The following is a 15,061-nucleotide window of genomic DNA, read 5'->3' as shown; positions in this document are numbered from 1 at the left end:
TCAAAGGATGAAGCTACCAGTGAAGAAAAGCTTTTGTTGAAATGGCTACGTGATATGAATGCACAATAACAGTCTCGGAATCCGGGACAGCCTGTCAATGGATGTGGATTTGCCTGGTTCAGATTAAGCAAACTGCTTTTCAGTCTTTGGTATAAATCCCCCAGCGTTTCAGACTGTACCAAGGATAACTGCTTTTATTGCTTCATCAGTTGAGCCCATGAAATAGGTGCCAATTCCTCATGGTTTGAATAGGTTACTTCTTACAGCAGTATATTGTTACGGCGAAGTGCCCTAGCCTTAACTGAACACTTATGCAGAATCAGGGCTAGTCTGTGGGCTGTGGTTACGAAGAAATAGCAGTACTTATCCAAAATTTCAGATCCGTAAATCAAGTCTTGACAGGCGTAGGTCAGAAAACCAGAACGTCAGATAACAGGTACTAGAGGTTGACAGGGAAGTAGAGCTCCTCTGGTGAACCAATACTAAGCATGGTGAATAGGGGAGTGAGTCCTTATTTAGTTTGATGTCTACATGACTGATTGGGCATTTGAGTAATAAGTCTGCTTGAGTGGGAAGGGCTCACAAGGGCTTGTGATGGATTATGCACAACTGTATCCTCAGTGCAGGTCAAAAGGTCTTTATCGAAACGTGCAGAAGGGATATAATAAGCCAAGACATAGGATGAGTTTCATTTCAAGATAGTAAAACATAAAGATTGAAGGAAAGAAGTTAATTTCTCTCTCTTTTTAGCCAGAGACCTAAGGAAGAAAAAAAAACATTTAAATTTGCTGTTGCTAAGTTTCATAATATTTGTATCTATTGTAATTACTCCATGTTTATACAGTATTCCTCATCTTAGGTTCACTGCATTCTTGGTGCTGTCTAGCAGAGCGACTCGGTGTTGCAAAACTGTATTTGACCAATGTTTTAGCTGAGAATTCACAATGAAAAAGCAGAGTTTGAAGTGTTGTTAAATGTATTCGTTATTATCAACAGGCAAGATGGTTGTTGTGATTGGTTTCAGGCCCTACAAATCATTCTAAATCCAGGCAAGAAAGTGATTATGTTAATGTCATTAAAGTAATGAGCGGATTACCCTGGCAAGAGCTGTGCAACCTCATTTGGCTAGTTCATTGGTTAATGTGATTACCTCAAAGGTTCTATGACTGTAACAGCCACTGAATTTGAATACGGCACCCATTATTTAAAAAGGGTGAAGAAACTAAATGGACTCTCTTGTACTCTTCATTATAGATACTCCCATGTCTTTGCAGATACAGTACTTTCTTTAAATGTAAATAAAAACTTATTTCAGCTCATAAAATTCAGTTTCCATATATGTTGTTGAGGATCCAGAATAGCTTAAAAGAAACAGCTAATATGAATCCCATATAATGAAACCTGCTTGACATCAGGGGATAACTGAAGTTCTGTGTGGCAATTGTATCGGTTAATTTACAGAAGTAATGCATGTATAATGTGTTGCTACAGAATATTTTCTAAGAAATTATAAAAAGTATTATAAAAACTCAATGTGTTTATTAATATACAGTATGACTTTCCTCTAAAAAAATAAGATCATTGTCAATGTTTGAACACTGGTTTTCTCTGTTTCAGCAGATTATGGCAGAAGTTTGAATGTATGTAAAAATAAGATATATTTATAACTGATCCTTCACAATGCTATTTTTCCTTTATTATTACAGTACTTCCCCTTTATCCAAACAGGAAAGAAAACAACACAAATGCTTATTAAAATTACACAAACTGTTTTTTATAAGAGCAACACATTTTATTTATATGTTAATAGTGTTTGATGAATAGTACACATTCATGTCTTACCTGCAAATAAAAAAAACAGAAAGCATAGGTAACAAATTCTGATGTCTTTTCTTTTTATGTTGTCACCCCGACACAGCTCCAGATTCACAAGGTCAGCCTCAGATTTTGGTCTTGGACACATTGTATCCGGATGATTTTTTTTTTTTTTAAGTTTTCCCGTTGTTTACCTTGGGTGTGAATCTCCTACTTAAACATTTTTATAATTCCATATATTGGTTAAAAATGTTAAGTCCTTGATAGAATCCATACCATTCACCTTGAACACCTTTTTTTAGTTGATGATATTGATGATCTTTTACTTTAGCAGTTTAGATAGTACTCTGATGTTCTCAATGATGATGGGTACAGGGTGTTTTGCTTTTGTGTTCAACCTCTTTAAATAACCTAGTCAACCTAGTGACAATCAAGGTGACATACAGAAGGTTCTAAAAAACGTTCTGCAGCTACAGTACGTGATAACTACGAAAATTCAGAGAATTGTATTTACTGTATTTATTTTAAACATACTGTATTTACATGATATGAATAAATTTGTACATTTTGTATTTGGAAATGTATGCAATTATTTTCAGTTATGTTACTGATATATTCAGCATCATTTTACAACCAATAATACTTTATAAGTGTTGAATATTCGCGATCTTTGCTGCTTTTTCTTAGCTAAACCACCTTTTAGTCATAATTCATTAAAACTGTGCTATAACTTACTTATATTTATAATAGAAAAAAGTAAAATGTTTACATATTTCATATTAAAATACATTCAGTATCATACTCCTCAATTCCCCCAAACAGGATAAGCAAGTGAACCATTTACATCAGTTATATTAATGCTCACACAGTATGATTTTTCCCAATGTGTACACGGAAAGTTACATTTTACATTTTACAATTTAAGAAACCTTATTAATGCACCCCCAATATCAAGTCGAGAAAGCATTTCTGTGATTTAAAATAATAATATTTACCATTAGTCCATGATTATGCATACTTCATGAGCAAACATACATGACTTTTTATTCTTAAAAATAAAACCCACTTTGTTAAGTCCAAAAACATACTAAGGCTTTAAAATGTAATATCTACATGTATCACTGGCATATCAGAATAGGTATGGTAATAGGTAATAGGTATTTACCTATCTGAATAGCTTCAGATTTTCCTTTTTTTTTACTTTTTACTTCTCTCACTTTAATTTAAGCAAACATGACGAATGTTGCACTATTAGGATTGCAGATAGCTGTGGTGAAGTTTGTTATACCAAAATGTAAATATAATAATAGCCAATTTATTGTAAAGGATGATTTTTCTTTTCAATGAACTCTAGGGAATGTGGTGTGAATTTCTACAATACACTTTTCTGATGTTTCACGTAGTTCCTGCGTTCTAAGTAAACTGAACATACAGTTAATTCTTAACAATTTATATATATTTCATTAAACAGATACTGTATACTTTATCATTAGAATGTATAACGTCAAACATTCATATATCTACTCTGACAATATTACAGTTACTTATAATTTCATTTGATAATGAATCTGAAACATTAGATCTGAACAATACATTCTTATGTACTTTATATAATGAAAAATATTTTGTCATTGTTATGTAAACAAGCATTAATGTAAACCATTAGGAGTGAAAGGTGTTATTCTGTCTAAGCAAATATCGGCTTCACAGTCGTCCAAATCACAAACTGAATCAGTTACGATTTCATTGTTGTGAGATAACTGCGATATCCTGTCAAAAGTATCTTCGTTGTCATCAATGCAGTCAACCACGTTCGGAATCATGTTTACATAAGCAGTTACTATTTCTTTATGAAACAGAGTGTCTTGGTTATATGAAACTAGTTCGTTACTTATGTTCACTGTTTCAACTGCGGTGCTTGAACATAAATTACGACACCCTAAAAGGTTAGAAAAGGCTTTTCGGAAGTCTGCGTTGAACGCATAGATAATTGGATTTAAGGAAGAGTTTGTCCAACCAAACCAGACAAACACGTCAAAAGTAGTTTCACTCACGCAAGGAAGACCAGCTTTATTATCAGTTGACGGTCGGTCACAAAACGGGACCATGCAGTTTAAAATGAAGAACGGCAGCCAGCAGCACACAAAAACTCCCATGATCACCGACAAAGTTTTTAAGACTTTGGTTTCCTTCTTAATTGATGTTTTCAGCGAAGTATGGTGCTGGCATTCTAGTCTGTTGCTCCTGCAGCTTTGTGCGTGCTCCGCCGCTCGCTCTAAAGAAGATATCCGTCGGATTTGAATCTGGGCAATCCTATATATTCTTGTGTAAGTCACAATCATAATCGCCACAGGAATGTAGAAGCTTATTAAAGAAGATGATATAGCATATGTTCTGTTGAGACTGGAGTCACAATTTTCAGTTTTTTCTCCACTAGTTGTATCACCATCTGCCTCTGTGCTGGCTTTATGCCAGTTCAGTTGCACAGGTATGAATGAAATGAGAACTGAGAGAGTCCATGTTACACTGATCATTACAAAGGCCACCCTTTGAGTCATTTTTCTTTCGTATCGGAACGGACTCGAGATAGCCCAATACCTGTCCACACTAATAATACACAAGTTAAGAATTGATGCCGTTGAGCACATAATGTCAAAAGCCACCCAAATGTTACAAAAACTGCCAAATGGCCAAAAGCCCGCAACTTCAGCTACTGCTTTCCATGGCATAACCAGTACTGCAACAAACAAATCCGATACAGCCAAAGACACGATGAATATATTTGTTACTTTAGTTCGCAAGTGTCTGAACTTAAGCACAGCGGAACATACCAGAATGTTTCCTAACAGTGTCCACAAGATAAGCAAGGAAAGCAAGCATCCAGTTACCGTCCGGACTATCAATTCCTTTCTGCCATCAGTTGTTGCCTCCGATTCGGTGGTGTTCCACATTATTTCTCCCAGAGAAAATGGAACAGAGTGACTTTCCTGCTCTGAGTAGTATTTCGCCGGAGTCTCCATGAATTTCTGAAGTGTAAAAGCTCTGAATTTCTCTTTGCTGTCTAAGAAGGAGTTATCTGACAGCAAGCTCCGTTCTCCTTCGAAGCCATGCTTGTTTTTTCAGCTCAAAAATTCTTATTACCTGAAGGCTGGTCAAGCACTAAAGGACCAAACTGAGGCATTGCGCGTCCTGCAAGGTTTTGCTGCCACATTGCTAGCAAGAGTACTGTTTTACCTTCTTGCCTGATGATATTCTTCAAGCAAGAAAACATAGAAGTAATGAGGCACCATGCTTGGTAAAAGCTTTGTCTGAAAATCAAATCCTCTGAAGCACGGGGTAACCGTGACAAGTGTGCTAAGAATTGGTGCCTACCGTTTACCCATTTCCAATAGGCATTGTCCAAAGCCAGACCATTCGCTCGGCTATCACGTCACTACTGATAAAACGTGTTTCATGAAAACATTCTGTAAATATTTCATTTTGAAGTATTTGTTTGTAACCTTTATTGATCACTTAATAAAACGTACTTGCTTTAATTCTAATATGCACCTTGTAATGTCCTATTTAATTCTATCTAGTTGCATCTAATTTATTCAAGGCAAGATGGGCACATCAAAGCATGGCTGAAAGGGAGCATACAGTATATGATTGCGTAAATTATAGACGATGATGACGACTTCACTGTCGTATTTAACTGACGAGACACGACCTACTGAGAAACAACAAAAAATGAAAACCTGTGGATTTGACACTGTAAGAGGCTGAAGTTAGTGTAGGCATTTTCGTTCCTAAATCTACAGTAGCTATACACTATATAATGATATGTACTAACGCACTATACTGTATATACTGAATATCATATTGATGCATTAATACATTAATTACATTGAGGCTTTATTAAAAAGAAAATATATCAAAGAAAAGAAAAACTGAATCACTGTATTTGAATATAGACATCACATATTAAGAATACCTTAGGAACAGTAACTTTAAAAATCACTTGAATAACATCATAACTACATAACAATATAATAAAAAAATACTAATAATAAGTAATGCAGCAGAGGCTCGGGTTAAGCATGTCAAACCTGGAGCACAGAAGGTATCTTCTCTTTGACATATTTAAATTAAGTTCAGAGTTTATTAAATTTACCACAGGTTTTGTTGATTGGGTACGATCATGTGATCTTTGGTCTTAATTAGCTGCCTTGTTTTATCAGCAACTGCGAGTTTAGAGCTATCCATGGTACTGAAGAGTTGGTTTTTTTTTAAGGAGCTTGAGTGTTCTCTCAAAAACGACATTTACAGTAGCTACATTTAGAGATTTGACAGTAAGCAAACTGCGATATTCTTAAAAACCACGGATTGTAACCAAGGGTTAAATTACAATTACTAAAAACGATAAAGTTTTTCTCTCTCGCTATTTTGTTTGGCCAGCTTTGCATTGAAATAATCCTGTAAGAATTCAAACAAATCCTCCACAACTTGATCAACGTGTTTTTCTTAACAATCGTAGCGCAAATCCTTTTGAAATATAAAACGCATAGCTGCGCATGAACCCCAGATATTTACTGTACTTTTCTGACACATTTCTTACAACAGCTGCCAAGAAATCCTACCATAAAAAGAGTGAAAAGAGGATTAAGAAAGGACTGTTGTAGTTTCAATTCGTCTACCTTACTGGTGTTCATTTGGGGACAAACATCCGTATTATCAAGATAAAAGTGTGTCAAGGAGGACGTACAAAAGACATATACATATATAAAACATTTGTACATTGCGCATTTGCGTCCGTATGCATATAATCACAATGAAATATGTGACTATAATAGCTACAGATATCTATGGAATTTTAGCAAAAATAACTTGCAACACATTTTTTTAAATAAAAATCCTGAAAGGTATACAAAACGCAATTCAATGGAACAAGTCGTATCTGTTGCATTTTTATGCTCCGTATAAATTATGTTAGAAAAAGTAACTACACTTAGCAATACTGGGTTACCCGTGTATGTTTGTATAGTCTCTTATTTGTAGTTTGCAATATACTGTAAAACCATGATTCCCATTTTATCGAGGGTGCCCTTCAATTTAGACCTGTCCCCAATTAGCAAAGAGTACAGTGGTTCAAAGGTAGCATCTTGACAGTAAGGAAACAGCATCAACAGTGACTGGTTGTCATTAAGGTACTCCATTAAAGATGAATAAAGTATTAAGTAGATATGCGTAAGAGTGCATGATGACGAAAATAAAACATTTTGTCGCCACCTAGTGGTTTTGTTTGTCATTCATTTTATTGAAATAATGTTTATGTGGTAGCGTTAACGTTAGACGTATGCTGTTCTGCAGGTTTTGCTCCCCGGTTACTGAAACTGTGTAAACGTAAAAAAAAAAATAAAACCTCACAAGACAATTTACCATTTAGATATTGTTAATGTTTTTATTCAATAAAAGTAGTTTTTGAGGGTGTATGGTGGCTAGATGTACTGTATATATTTGCTGCATCACAGCATCTTGGGACAAGGGTTCAGTTATACTATAGTCTGGTGTATCTTCTAAGTGGCATTTGCATGTTTTTTTTTTTCTTGCGTTCTTCTGTGCTCTGGGCGCTCTTTTTTTCCAAACTCCAAAAGATAATTGATGTCTGCAAAATGTATTTGTGCCCTGCAATGGACTGGCATCTCATCCTGCTATGTACACTATGCTTCTGAGACAGGTTTTGGGTTGTTGTGTGACCCCTATCAGATATAGGAAGCTTGCTGACAGTAGATGGATGAATGTAGTTTTGGAAATTAGCAGAGATTATCTGGTGTTTGAAAGTGTGGAGCAAATTGTACACTTGAGCAAAAGGTTTTGGAAATCTTCCTGTTCATGTCCTCTTTATTTTGTTTTTATCCAAAACATAATTTTTGAGATAGAAAACATTTTGGCTCCACAGTGTCAGAGGAGCTGTTGATTTCAAGCATGTAGTGTATTAGAGATTATGTTAAAATGATTAATACAATAATGATACTTGTTCAAATTCAAATACGAAGAGTTGCACCCAGTTTATGTCACAAAACCCCAGCCCTGTAAATGTTAGTCTCTTTCCTGGTTTACAATGTTTGAAGGCAACAACTGTAAAATTGTAAAATTACAAGGAGCCTATGAATAAGTAACAGGTTTATGCAGGCTTCACATTCAAGTTTCATGATGTTTTGCAAACATAAACAGAGGGTGGAAAAAATAATGGAAATGCATTTAATCTAATGTACTGTCTACCAATTCAGGATTTATATAATATGATTCAAAAAGAGCACATATAAGGAAATAATACTTTTAGGAATGCAGCATATTATTAGTGGTTATGTTCATGTATTTTCTCAATGTCAGAACAAATTTTCAATAAAAAAACTATTATAGCTTAATTTGTATTTAACTCTGCCCAGGTACCACATTTATAGCTGTAATTTCTCTGAATTATCTATTGCTGGGTATTAAAGTTAAATATCGTGAATTTAAAAAAACAAACTGATATTGTACTTTTTCCTATCAAATGTAGTCACAGATTTCTTAATAGGGGGAATAAGATAAAAACTGGAATTCAGGAACTACGATTACTGATGGACCTGATTCCAGGAAGATGTCAATTTAACTTTAAATGAATGTTTAGAAGTGTATTTATCATATGATACACATATTTGCACACACAAAATTTGAATACTGCATTGCATTTATAACAAACTGAAAGTTTGATGACTTCTAAATTCACATTGAAGAAACAAGGACTTTGGATGTTTGCATTTGGACTTTTAAATCTTTTATACAATCCATTCAATAACTGTTTTTTTTCTTCATTTTTTCTGCTTCATCATACAGGTTTACTTTAATAGCAGGCACTGGAAATTCCCAATCAAAGAAGTTACTTATAGTGCATTATACAGCTTGAAAAACAATGTAGATAGATGTTTATTATCATTGTAATTATTTTTTATGATTTTTTCATTGTTCGAACTATACTTTTCAAAAGAACTGAGGGTGAGGATGAAGGAATGACTTCAGAAAAGATATATTTACTGCATAGGCTTTAGTATATTGAAAACATTTACATATTGCACTGTTTCTCGTGAAATACCATATGAATATGGTAAATAACCATATATAAAGAATTAAAAGAGGGAATTTCAGAGGAGATGCAAAATAATGTCAACATGCAAGTCATTACATTTTGGATTTTGCAGGAATTACAGGTGACATAAACTACTAATATTTACACTGCCTTTATGAAAAGTGTACTTACATTTACATGTATGTTGTGATAATGATTATTCCAAGAGTGTGAATATTATAAATAATTTGAAACACATAAGAAAATAAAGTACAACTCAGATATATCATGTATATACTGTATATTCTATATTGTTAATCACATGAAACAGAACAAAAAGCACCAGTATTGAAATCTGAGTCTGGCTATTAATATTACCATCTTATTCTAAACCATCAACTGTAACTGAACCACAGTGCCTGATTTATCAACTGTAGGAAAACTTCTCATGTAAATAATTTATTGTGGGATGAACAGTTTGCCTAGTGGTTAATAAAGACCTTCTCTTTACGTAATTACCAGTAATATTGGTAATATTTAATATATATAAGTTAATTCCGTGTCTGCAAAAATGTTTTCTTGTTTTAAACTTTTCTGAGTACTTCAAAAAGTGAAGCAACTGAATGCATGCGGTAAAAAAGGCTCATTGGCATGGCAAAGTTGAGGATTGTAGTCCATGTTGTGACGCCAAATGTTTCTTCTTCCAAGCCATTATCATATTGTGGGCGACACCCAAATGCTGGCAATATCCAGAGCTTTAAAAGAAGGAAAGAACAAAAACATTAGAGTGCAGAACTTTAGTTAACAAGGCAGATTAATTCAAATATTCACAAATACAAGAGAAAACATTTCATTCTCTGAAAAACTATCAACCTCCTTTTATTTATTGAATTTGGGTGGCATGGTGGCACAGTGGTTAGCACTGCAGCCTTGCAGTGCTGGGGTTCAATTCCTAGGGTGCTATTTGCATGGAGTTTATATGTTCTCCCCGTGTTTGCACAGGTTTCCTCGGGTGATCCAGTTTCCTCCCACAATCTAAAAACATACTTGTAGAACTGGGAGGTTAATTGGCTTCTGGGAAAACTGGCTTGGTGTGAGTGTGTGCATGGTTGTGTCTGTGTGTGCCCTGTGATGGACTTTTTGTCTCTCTCACATATGTTGCGCCTGAGGTTGGAACTGGTGGATGTCCTTCTAGGTGCAATCTCTCATTATGGGATGCTGTTATGTAATGGAGGAATTTGCCTGTGCACGCATTGTGTTTTGTTTTATGTATTATGATCAGTCCTGCCACCAGAACAGCATCATCGAGTAACTTCAAGTTTCAAATTTTACTTAAAAATTGTGGAGCTGTTTTCTTCTGCTGTGTTGTGCTAAACTCACAGTGGTACCTGCCAAACTCAAATAAAAGCATTGTTTTGGAAACTGCAAAAACACACAGCTAGCTATTCATGCACTTCATATAATTTCGCTGTAAAGTATTAGGAGCATGCAGGTTAAATGATTTTCTTTTATGCTGAATGATAATAAAAACATGCCTTGTATCCTTTTAGTTTATTGTAATAATCTTAAAACCTATCTTATGTTAGTATTGAAATATACCAGCTTCTTCTGTAAAAATCCAGTTTGAAAAACACGTGATCTTACCGAAATGTTGCACAGGAACAGAAACACGGCAATGTTCTTCAGAGCTTTTCTCCTCTTGTTTAGTTTTGCAGACCTTCTCTTTGGTGCTGAAATTGAAACTTCTGGGAGCCTTCTTGGATAGCTGTATACTTGTCTATTACCTTCTTGATCATTTTCCAGAGAGGCACACACTTTATCTTGATCCTCAAATGCTCTGTTGATTATACCATTGTAGGGTGGAGCCAGAGAGAGATTGCTACTACCTGTCACTGATAAAACCTCTGCTCTTGTCTCAGTCTGATCCTTCTCACTCACGCTCTGTTTTCGGTAAAGGGATTCAATAATGAAGAGGTTCTGAATGTATTTCTCTAATATGACTAGCAAAGAGTACGTAAAGTTTGTCCATCTGTATTTAGGAAAACTCTCAGCAGAGATCACTGCAATGATACTGCACCAGGAAATGAGCCATGAGCCAATGGAAGAGCCAAACAGCAAGTCAGTATCCAGCTTCCTGGATGGGTTCTTAGAGTAGTCCAGTGGTAAGTTATCACTTCGAAAGATAAGTAGGCCAATGCTCCCAGCTGCACACATGAAAATCAGCATGACAATTCCATACCAATAAAACATGGCTATTGCTAATTCCCTGGTCTCTACCGAGTCTTCTATGTGCATTATATATATAACTAGGACAGCTATTGTACTAGCAAATGCAATTAGTCCCAGGATCGGGCCTATGACAAGGTCAGTTGTCCTTATTACACCTTTATGATTTCTTTGGTAGTCAATAGTTCTCCCAATATTCTTCCACATGACAAAAAGCATGACAGAGACAAAAATGTGATACTCGATGTTAAATGGGAAAAGGTAGTAAAGGGTGTTGGAGAATGTGGAGCAGGCATTTGTAGTACAGTTGCACTGAGGATCATCATCTTTGTCTGAGCAGAAAAAAGAAAAAATAATAAAGAATAAATCATGCATATTGAAATCTCTAACTGCTATCCAAGTTTAAACACAATACATTCATGGTTGGAATGTTATGTCATTCGTACATGGCAAAATAGATTCTTAACATAAAATAATAACACACTGACTTATCTTCAAATATAAATGCTTAATAATGTGGATTACAAATCAAACTATTTTCTAGGTCCAGATTTTGAGATTTAATTCGAAGAAAACATTTTAATCATGATTAATGTGAGGGAATATATTTGTTTTAAAAAACATAAGCTGGAATATAATCATTCAGAAAAAAACTCAAAATCCCTTTATTTTCTTTTGCTTTTTAGTTCTCCCTTTACCTCTGAAGTTGCATTAAGTTTTGTTCTTTATTTTCAGTCTCCACTTTACACTGTGGAACTTGGGACTTCACTAACATTCCCATGGAAACTAACAGCTCAGCTCAAGTGTGACTCTTTTGTTCTTTGAGTATAACTAAACTATAAAGAGAGAAAATGTAAGTCTAGTCAAAAAAAAAATAATACAGGAATCCTTTGATAAGGCTAAATGTTATGTCTGAGCAGTTGAATGATTGGTAATGACAATAAATCTCTGTCTCCAAAACATCAAAGTCTATGTGTTGCTTGAGTAGAGCTCTGCAACACAGAGTTTAATTAAACAAAATCATGAACAAAGAAGCATTTAACACTTATAAATTTGTGAAACGACTGTAATAACTTGCTGTTAAAGCAATACAAATCTAAATATAGAAAACCTAAATAAATCAACATAATTTCAGCAATAATTTTGCTTTTAAAAAATCTAGGAAAAGTGGCCTGAGGTGGCCTTCATATGAATGTATTATTATTATTATTATTATTATTATTATTTTCATCACTGCTGTTGTTGCTGTCACTGTTGCGATTGTTTTTGTTTTAATAATAACCTACTGTATAGAAGACATCTTAGTAAGAGTATTTTTTCTGTAAAACAATCAAGCTGAAAAAATAAATGTTTAATTTCACCACAGGACCTCTAACAGGTCTTCATTTAGATTAGGCAATGCAATGTGCCAAAGAGCTCTGTAAAACATGTACCATGAGTAACAGTAAGTCTGGGTCTCCCACCTAGTTTCATTTAGTGCTTTGATGTTAAACACATAGGTTAGCCAAAGTCATGTGAATTACTGTGCATTTGTAATTTTTTACATGTAATTATTTGATTCTTACCTAATGTGCCATTTACATAGCCAAGCGATGACAATCTTCTTTTGTGCTCATTTAAAAAATGTTCAGCTTCAGACATCACTCCGTTACACCATAAAAGTAGATTTGTAAAGACTGCATGAATTACTCCAAACCTATGAGACAAATTTCTTATTTTTAGAATACAAAGATGTTTGCCTGCATACTTTAAATGTATGCAAATTTAAGCAAATTATAAATTTTAGTAAAATTGAATGAAAAAGAATACACCAGGTTAGATAGTATGAGTCATTTTAATTAATTTCTTAATAAAAAAAAACAAATATAAATAACACTTCATTATTCTCATCAATCATGCTACAGTATGTACACTTTTGCAAGTATTTTCACATGATATTAAATTATTTATGCAATTAAATTAAATACTAATAATTAATAATAATTACTATAGTAATGGCACTAAAATATTTTGCAAAATTGCATAAACAGAGTATATTGTTATAGTTCATGTACCTTTCAAAGGTCTCAGATGTCTTGATCACATCCTTAATATGAAACCAAAGGAAATGTACCTAATACAGGACAAATTAGACATCTTAATGATAAACTAAATACAAACTGTAGGTACAAAATGTCTCTTGTGCTTAAAGTAAAATGACAATGAATTAATTTATGGAGAAAATAGAACAACTAATTAAAGTGTATATATAGATCCACTTGACAGTCGGATCAAGTATAAAAGAATGGGTACTTCTCATGTGTCATACTTAAACCATTGATTTAAGAGGTTATTTCCTAGCTGTGCCTGTGGGATTTTGAAAGTACAAGGTTGAACGTGCACAATGGTAATGAGCAAAGTGTCTGTCCAGAGAACAAAGCCATATTATTCCTAAGGAGGACAACCCTGATCCTTTTACAAAATACAGAAAAAATGCATCAGTTGGAAAGTATTACAAAATAAACCTGATACATTTATAAAAGTGACTGGTTTTTTGTCTTGACACACCTCAAATTATAAACACTGTCTTACCTGTGAAATTGTATGAACAGCATGAATTACAGGGTAAACACCCACAGCTGCTGATAAACAAGCTTTATATCCAACAAAATGTCCAATTCGGAAAGCATCCATAATTAGCGAGATCAAAGCAAGTAAAGTTAGCCCTCCTAAAAAGAAAAAGAAAATATATTCCTATTTTTATTGTCAATTTTTCAAAAGGGTGGGGTAGTCTTGTTTAAAAATAAACCAATCTAAAATGCTAAGACCGAGATTTTTATGCAATTTTGTATCAACTTAGATATATATAACTTGTTTGATGCGTGCGTTTTTATTAGTTACTACTACAGTATTTGCGTTATCTTTCACACCATAATTAAACAGAACATTTAAAAATAGACAATTTCCCATAATTATATGGTAATATAAGTAGAAATCAAAAGTTTTTTGTCACTTAAGATGAGGTTAAACATATATACTGTCTGTATAGCAAATTAGCATATCAATGACAGTACTACGGAAGTTTTCAAATCAGATTAACTAAACATTAATAGAGATTAATGATTCATTAATGAAATATGTTTATATTATTAAATGACATACTGTAAACATAATTCGCTATTAATCGATTAAATGCAATTAAATCTAATAGATCTAATTCTGCCTAATGGAGCGCAATGAAGTTATTCTACCTCTTAACCAGCTTGTCCCCGCTTGTACATCCTTCTCCAAGACTGGGCTGTTTTGGCTGTCTTTTCTGATGACATACCAGAGCATCCACATGAGTTGCAGGACCATGAGAGTGATGAGAAAAGACAAGAGGTGCTCTTCTTTGACAGAGCTGCCACGGTGCGATAACGAGAACATCAAGGATACACCGACCAAGAGCAAATTGACTCCGTACTGGCCGCTTATGATTTCTGCGTTTTTCTGGGGGTAGTCATTTGTAAAACTTGTTTTGAAATTCCTGAATATTTTCTTTTCTTTGCCCAGGGTAGGTGCAGCAGAATTATGACAATTCCTGTTGAGGCACGTAATATCCAGCCCACCGTGTTCCACCATGGCACCCAATTCTACAGGCTCCAAATTCTTGAAAAAAAAAGAATATTAGTAAAATCTAGTTTATATGCATTTGTTAACGCCAAATCGGAAGTTTTGTATTTTTGTAATTAAGACGAAGGAAAAGAAAAAGAAAACCGAAAGACTCGCATGTTAAATTAGGTTCTTTTCCCAACCAAGAACTAATAGATTAGTTATAGTTGGCTTGTTTCATTTACTTGAAAGCGTATTAAGCGGTCTAGGTTTATAATGATTGGAAAAATCAACCTTTTGTGATTGAGGAAATATTTGACTAAAATTACTTCATACCCCTTCTTTTATACCTTGTTTGCTGAG

At 34.2% G+C, this 15,061-nt stretch overlaps 2 protein-coding genes across 2 annotated transcripts; both read right to left on the bottom strand.

The window, feature by feature from the left end:
• Positions 1 to 1,849: 1,849 nt before the first annotated feature.
• On the bottom strand, positions 1,850 to 5,309 carry drd5a (dopamine receptor D5a). The gene has a single exon (XM_015344793.2). The coding sequence runs from the start codon at positions 4,833 to 4,835 to the stop codon at positions 3,465 to 3,467; it is 1,371 nt and encodes a 456-aa protein (XP_015200279.1). The 5' UTR covers positions 4,836 to 5,309; the 3' UTR covers positions 1,850 to 3,464.
• A 3,386-nt stretch (positions 5,310 to 8,695) lies between these two features.
• otop1 (otopetrin 1) lies at positions 8,696 to 15,061 on the bottom strand. Its single transcript, XM_015344791.2, has 6 exons — positions 14,359 to 15,061; positions 13,700 to 13,836; positions 13,183 to 13,241; positions 12,694 to 12,824; positions 10,547 to 11,460; positions 8,696 to 9,657 (listed from the first exon to the last, which is right to left on the bottom strand). The coding sequence occupies exons 1-6, from the start codon at positions 14,726 to 14,728 to the stop codon at positions 9,487 to 9,489; spliced, it is 1,782 nt and encodes a 593-aa protein (XP_015200277.1). The 5' UTR covers positions 14,729 to 15,061; the 3' UTR covers positions 8,696 to 9,486.

This window comes from Lepisosteus oculatus, chromosome 1 (genome assembly GCF_040954835.1).
Source record: "Lepisosteus oculatus isolate fLepOcu1 chromosome 1, fLepOcu1.hap2, whole genome shotgun sequence".
NCBI lineage: Eukaryota > Metazoa > Chordata > Actinopteri > Semionotiformes > Lepisosteidae > Lepisosteus > Lepisosteus oculatus.
Note: the sequence above shows the minus strand (reverse complement) of the source record. Positions and strands in the feature narration are given on the sequence as shown.

Coding starts and splice junctions, on each gene's coding strand:
- drd5a (XM_015344793.2), bottom strand. CDS start 4,835: ATGGAGACTCCGGCGAAATACTACTCAGAGCAGGAAAGTCACTCTGTT.
- otop1 (XM_015344791.2), bottom strand. CDS start 14,728: ATGGTGGAACACGGTGGGCTGGATATTACGTGCCTCAACAGGAATTGT. Junction 13,837..14,358: donor GGGGACAAGCTGGTTAAGAG/GTAGAATAACTT, acceptor TTTTCTTTTTAG/GAGGGCTAACTTTACTTGCT. Junction 13,242..13,699: donor CTGTTCATACAATTTCACAG/GTAAGACAGTGT, acceptor GTCCTGTATTAG/GTACATTTCCTTTGGTTTCA.